General features: G+C 47.1%; 1 protein-coding gene across 1 annotated transcript in view; it reads left to right on the top strand.

The window, feature by feature from the left end:
* LOC143104502 (semaphorin-3F-like) overlaps positions 1-7,500 on the top strand; it is a 138,021-nt gene that overhangs the window by 62,602 nt on the left and 67,919 nt on the right. The window contains exon 7 of the mRNA XM_076268601.1: positions 106-225. Within this exon, the coding sequence (XP_076124716.1) occupies positions 106-225 (120 nt within the window). The remainder of the gene's footprint in view (positions 1-105; positions 226-7,500) is intronic.

The raw sequence follows: 7,500 nt of genomic DNA, 5'->3' as shown, positions 1-7,500 counted from the left end.
GTGTGTGTGTGTGTGTGTGTGTGTGTTCCAGACGGCGAGCTCTACGCAGGTGTGTATATATGACGAGTGTGTGTGTGTGTGTGTGTGTGTGTGTGTGTGTTCCAGATGGCGAGCTCTACGCAGGTGTGTATGTCGACTTCATGGGGACGGACTCGGCCATTTTCCGCACGCTGGGAACACACACTGCCATGCGGACTGACCAGTACAACTCCCGCTGGCTCAACGGTACACACACTCACACACACACACACACACACACACACACACACACACACACACACACTGTCATGAGGACTGACCAGTACAACTCCCGATGGCTCAACGGTACACACACACACACGCCATTAATAATAAATATTCCAAACATTTATTTATTTATTTTTAGAAACTCCCGTAATAACCCTGTACTTTTCAGACCTCTGTGAGTGTGTGTGTGTGTGTTTGTAGAATTCCATGTAAGAGTGTGTGTGTGTGTGTGTTTGTGATTGTAAAATACCATTGAGAGTGTGTGTGTGTTTGTAGAATACCTTGTAAGTATGTGTGTGTGTGTGTGTGTGTGTTTGTTTGTTTGTAGAATACCATGTAAGTGTGTGTGTGTGTGTATTTGTTTTAGAGCCTGATCGATTTATCGGCGGCCCGATATTAGGCATTTTCTATCGGTCTGCAATTATGACGGTCGATAAATAATTTTCAGTTACACTTTACTTGACGGGTGAGTTCATAACACATTCATAGCAGCTGTCATAAACTGCACATAAAGCATTCATGACTGTTTCATGAGATATGACTCAACATTCATACCAAACCTTTCATGAATGTGGAAGACAGAACGACGACAACTTGTCAAAATAGCACTGCTTTACACTCAATTTCCAAATGATCAACACACTCCTAGCAAATCTATACACATGTATGGCTACTATGTCCACTGGGTACAATGGAGGGAGCAGGAAGAGTGAGAAGAGTAAGAATTAGAGGAGGCCGAAAAATAGGACGTGGAGGTGAAGAACCAGGAGGAAGAGGAGGAGGAAGAGGACACGGGGGTGAAGAAGCGAGAGGGAGAGGATGACAAGGACAAGGAGGTGAAGTTAGAGGAAAAGGACAAGGAGGTGAAGTTAGAGGAAAAGGACAAGGAGGAGCAAGAGGAGGACGCGGGGGGGAGGAGGACGAGGGGGGGAGGACTGGGGGGGGGAATGTGAGAAGAGTAAGAAACAGAATTACTGATGACATCAGAGCTACAATACTGGGACATGTAATCAGCCATGGAATGACCCTGAGGGAAGCTGGCCAACGGGTTCAGCCCAATTTGAGCCGAAATGTTTCCATAGGGCTGCTTTGGTCCGCAACTGGTTTCCAGATCAACCGCTCTTCACACTACTCAACCTCCCCCCATACTCTCCCTCCTCACACTACTCTCCCTCCTCACACTACTCAACCTCCTCACACTACTCAACCTCCCCCCATACTCTCCCTCCTCACACTACTCAACCTCCCCCCATACTCTCCCTCCTCACACTACTCTCCCTCCTCACACTACTCAACCTCCTCACACTACTCAACCTCCCCCCATACTCTCCCTCCTCACACTACTCTCCCTCCTCACACTACTCAACCTCCTCACACTACTCAACCTCCTCACACTACTCAACCTCCCCCCATACTCTCCCTCCTCACACTACTCAACCTCCTCACACTACTCTCCCTCCTCACACTACTCAACCTCCCCCCATACTCTCCCTCCTCACACTACTCAACCTCCTCACACTACTCAACCTTCCCCCATACTCTCCCTCCTCACACTACTCAACCTCCTCACACTACTCAACCTCCCCCCATACTCTCCCTCCTCACACTACTCAACCTCCCCCCATACTCTCACTCCTCACACTACTCTCCCTCCTCACACTACTCAACCTCCTCACACTACTCAACCTCCTCACACTACTCAACCTCCCCCCATACTCTCCCTCCTCACACTCTCCCTCCTCACACTACTCAACCTCCTCAAACTACTCTCCCTCCTCACACTACTCAACCTCCCCCCATACTCTCCCTCCTCATACTACTCAACCTCCCCCCATACTCTCCCTCCTCACACTACTCAACCTCCTCACACTACTCAACCTCCTCACACTACTCAACCTCCCCCCATACTCTCCCTCCTCACACTGTACTCAACCTCCTCATACTACTCTCCCTCCTCACACTACTCAACCTCCTCACACTACTCAACCTCCTCACACTACTCAACCTCCCCCCATACTCTCCCTCCTCACACTGTACTCAACCTCCTCATACTACTCTCCCTCCTCACACTACTCAACCTCCTCACACTACTCAACCTCCTCACACTACTCAACCTCCTCACACTACTCTCCCTCCTCACACTGTACTCAACCTCCCCCCATACTCTCCCTCCTCACACTCTCCCTCCTCACACTACTCAACCTCCTCACACTACTCAACCTCCCCCCATACTCTCCCTCCTCACACTGTACTCAACCTCCTCACACTACTCAACCTCCTCACACTACTCAACCTCCTCACACTACTCAACCTCCCCCCATACTCTCCCTCCTCATACTACTCAACCTTCCCCCATACTCTCCCTCCTCACACTACTCAACCTCCTCACACTACTCAACCTCCTCACACTACTCAACCTCCCCCCATACTCTCCCTCCTCACACTACTCAACCTCCTCACACTACTCAACCTCCTCACACTACTCAACCTCCCCCCATACTCTCCCTCCTCATACTACTCAACCTCCCCCCATACTCTCCCTCCTCACACTACTCTCCCTCCTCACACTACTCAACCTCCTCACACTACTCAACCTCCCCCCATACTCTCCCTCCTCACACTACTCTCCCTCCTCACACTACTCAACCTCCTCATACTACTCAACCTCCCCCCATACTCTCCCTCCTCACACTACTCAACCTCCTCACACTACTCAACCTCCTCACACTACTCAACCTCCCCCCATACTCTCCCTCCTCATACTACTCAACCTTCCCCCATACTCTCCCTCCTCACACTACTCAACCTCCTCACACTACTCAACCTCCTCACACTACTCAACCTCCCCCCATACTCTCCCTCCTCACACTACTCAACCTCCTCACACTACTCAACCTCCTCACACTACTCAACCTCCCCCCATATTCTCCCTCCTCACACTACTCTCCCTCCTCACACTACTCAACCTCCTCATACTACTCAACCTCCTCCCATACTCTCCCTCCTCACACTACTCAACCTCCTCACACTACTCAACCTCCCCCCATACTCTCCCTCCTCACACTGTACTCAACCTCCTCACACTACTCAACCTCCTCATACTACTCAACCTCCCCCCATACTCTCCCTCCTCACACTACTCAACCTCCTCACACTACTCAACCTCCTCACACTACTCAACCTCCCCCCATACTCTCCCTCCTCATACTACTCAACCTTCCCCCATACTCTCCCTCCTCACACTACTCTCCCTCCTCACACTCTCCCTCCTCACACTCTCCCTCCTCACACTCTCCCTCCTCATACTCTCCCTCCTCACACTCTCGCTCCTCACACTACTCAACCTCCCTCCATACTCTCATGAATCCAACTGAAGACACTCTCTTCTTCTCTCTTCTCTGCCTGGTGCTGGAAGGTCTATGACCGTCATCTCCATCAAACCCCTTTTGGAGGCAATGGAGGAGGCATGTGGGGATATTGGACTAGAGGACATTGCATGTGATGTTGAGAGAGACGACACAATGTAGACTGATAGTTTTTTTGTCTCAGTGAAATTGACTTGGAAAAATACCCATTGTTTTGGTGTGTGTAAATACAGTAAATACCAATACTTGAAGTTTGGATACCTGTATGTTTACAGAACTATGACAAAAGTATGACCTCAAACTGACATACAGTGGGTCCCTGTTAAGTTTGGACGGGTTCCTTCATGAATCACGATCCCCATTTTCTCGGCAGAAATGGCACAAACTGCAGTTGACACAAACAACCACAAGGTGTCACTTGGGTGCCACTACTATTTTTGATGTGACTTGACTTACTGCTTCCATGATGCAGTTTCCAAGTCAGTAGAACAATCAGAGAAAGCTGAGCCATTACCAAACATATATGATAATACAATAGCGTGAGTTTATATAGACTGGAGCGAGTCATATTCAAAATGCAAAAAATAACACCGCAGATAAAACCAATTATCCTCATTCATTGCAACCGCAGCATGCCTGCTTGCCGACGTTTAAACAAAAAAGATATCAAAGCACCTTTTGCGTTTGAATGTAACACGAAAAAATGTTTAAACAGCTGGACAAATGATTTAGCTAATTGATTATAGCCTGTAAACCAGCAATTGTTGAACATTTGGAAAAAGATCGCTCAGCTGTTGCCACAGTCACAGGCAATGTCAGAAACAACATGAGAGCAGTACACACTTCCCCGAATGTGGATGTTAAACTGTCATAATCTGACTCCTGACCTGAGGAAGGCCGACAGGCCGAAACGTTGTCACAATAAAAAATTGATATATGTATAACTCGGGAGTGTGCGGTACTTCTCTCCTTTTACAATTGTTTTACTGGTTACCAGCACCTCTTTCTCTGGTGTGCGTTTTGCACCTCCATTCAACACTGTCATAATCTACCACCAGCATTTTGGCAAGTTGAAAAATAGATGACTTCTGTGAAATCTCTGCTTTAAAGCAAGACCTAAATGAGTGGAGTTGTGTTGGGAATGTCGGTGCAATGTCCATGCTATAATGGTCTGACAAACGTACTGCCTTTTCAAGCAGTTCATTATCACCTGCGAGTTGAAGGGTCATAGGACGTAAAGACTCAAACACATGACAAGTTTCCCGCATGCTTGCAAATCTTTGGGAGAGCTGACTGATTATGATGTCCAGAGTTGCATTAAATACCTGCACTTTGAAGTATCTCTCTGCATCGGTTAAGCGTTCATCTTCCGATAGTTCGTCAAAGTGACGCTTCACTCTCCGTGCTCTAACATTTTCAAATGTACTCTGAACCCCCATTTATTTGCGAGTGTCTGCGCTGTAGCCTTGGCCTGGTCAAAGGCACGCAGGTAGTCAGAAAGGACCGGTATAGAATTTTCCAGCAATTGCATTGCGGGGGTAGCGACGGGCCCCGGGAGGTCACAGGCCCTGGTGCGACTGCACTTGCTGCACCTACTATAGTTACGCCACTGCGTGGAGCGCTAATGTGTCTACTGTAAATCATTCATGTGTGAAAGTCATTAGGCTGGAAGCGCTAATGTGTCTAAGCTCATTAGTCTACTTTCAATAGGCCTACTGTACAGCCTGAGAGGGGGAACATAACCTATAGCCTAGGCTACTGTAGAGTAGGCCTACAGTAGGCTAAACAATCTGTTGTGAAAGTCTGCAACGAAAGTTTCCTAATGGAAGCGCTAACGTGTCTATTGAGCTCATTAGCCTACTTTCAATAGGCCTACTGTACAGCCTGAGAGGGGGAACATAGCCTACTGTAGAGTAAACAATCAGTTTACTTAGTTACATTTGTTTAGTTAAATCCAGTTTTCTACTCTATCTCCATGATATGCTTAGCCTATAGAAAGACGAAGTCGGGAAAGTGCTTCAGAGAAAACGTATTTATTGAAATAATGAACAGTCTACATTCTACATTCTACAGTCTAAATTTAAAGCACGTTGAATCCCTGGGAAGATTTGCGTGTTGTGCGGAGGAATTCGTTGATCTTGAGCAAGGAGGACGTTTCTGGAGCTGGTGTCGAGGTGCACCTGGGGATTGGTCTCTCAGGCGTCGAATAACTTCTCTGCTCACATAGCGTCGCCTGAAGTTCTCCGATTCCAGCTCTCATCTCCTGTAAAATGTCTCTGTGGCTCTCCAAGTGGCTGGTCTCTCGGAGTTGTTGAAGCTCTCGTTTGAGGTTGTTGACCTCCGCTTTCAACCGATCATTCTCGGCGTCTCTCTCGGCTACTCGAGCTTTCTCTGCTGCAAGCTGCGCTGTTCTGTCGGTCAGGCGGCTTTCCAGATGTGTCACCCTGTCCCAGCAGAAGACTATTATAGGCTATTGGCAAATCATTGAGCATCATTCACACATTGTATTCTGCACAGTTTCTACACGTGGAGCGCTAATGTGTCTAGGCATACTGTAAATCATTCAAAATGTGTGAAAGTCATTAGGCTGGAAGCGTGTCTACTGTCAGTGACTAATGCGAGAAGCGGGTTCTGTGTTGTAGGCTATGCATTTTTCCGACACTTGGCTGCAAGCTCCCCTCCCCCACCCCCTTCTTTCACAAGCAGTGCAGCTTTCTGAAGCGGTGCCTTTTGAAGCTAATGTAACAAATACCACCAATATTGTTGTGTGGCAATAAAAGTCTATCCAGGGTTTGCGCAAGTAGCCTAGCCTAAATAGGCCTATATAAATAAATTAAGGACATACAATCCTTAAAGCTTAACGTAGCCTAGATTAATGTCCCAAAACAAGTCGTTTTATGCGCTCATTATACATGGATTTCTATGAAACTTCACGAAAACATGCTGTGCGCAACCAAGAGGCAGAAAGCACCATAGAACAGCATAGAGCAATGCAAAAGAGCAAAAGAATAAAATGAGTTTTTGTGCTGACAACTGCACCAATTCGAAATCACGATGGTTAGAGAATGTTAAATATGTTCAATATCCCTAACGGAATGCATGTCTTCGCAAAAAATTACAAAATACGATGTTATGTTAATAATGCAAATGAACGGTAGCCTGGCGGGGCCATCCTATATCATTGAGATGTATAGTCTGGCATCGAATCATTCACCTCGCTTAATCCAAGGGACGGGCAGAGAATTGTCTTTCAAACTGCCTCATGCAATAGGCCAGCGCTACGACCATATCCGTATCCGGTAGGCAAAACGGCAAACACATCCTTCTTAGAAAGGAATGACTTAAGTGCATTGTGTTGCTCAACTTTCAAAGAAAAGCACTAGTCCAACTCCTCCAAAGTTGACGCCAACGCCGATTCAAACAACCGTTCTTCGTTCGCCATAGCCACCTTCCTTGTTGTTCACCGTCACAGGACTGTTGTTATCCTGTTAAGCCCGCCTTAAGACTCTCTAACGAAATAGAGCGCTGTGATTGGAGAACATCCACGGTGATAAGCCAATAGAAATTTCTATGGTTCGATACTAGACGTACAGGCTGAGCAAATTAATTTGCCGCCGCTAGGGTGCGTCTAGATTTCTAGGCTAAATGAACGGCACACTTTGAAATATAGTCAGAAATGAGATGTTATTATCATTGAGACAACAGGGGTATACAATAAAATCCGATTGTAGCTTACAGCAGCCGACTATTTAGGTTAAGTTTATAACGTTGTGGACGGCCACCAAGCGTCTTCTGCCCCACAGCTGCGGCACAGTCTTGAGTGACCGGATTCGTTTTCCTTTGTCATATGAATGCTGTCATTTTGTTAACATTAGGCTACTGTTAGGAG

Source organism: Alosa pseudoharengus, unplaced genomic scaffold (assembly GCF_046254945.1).
Source record: "Alosa pseudoharengus isolate Yale_2024_CS ecotype anadromous, Long Island Sound unplaced genomic scaffold, YU_APseudo_1.1 YU_APseudo_1.1_scf_5, whole genome shotgun sequence".
Lineage (NCBI taxonomy): Eukaryota > Metazoa > Chordata > Actinopteri > Clupeiformes > Clupeidae > Alosa > Alosa pseudoharengus.
Note: the sequence above shows the minus strand (reverse complement) of the source record. Positions and strands in the feature narration are given on the sequence as shown.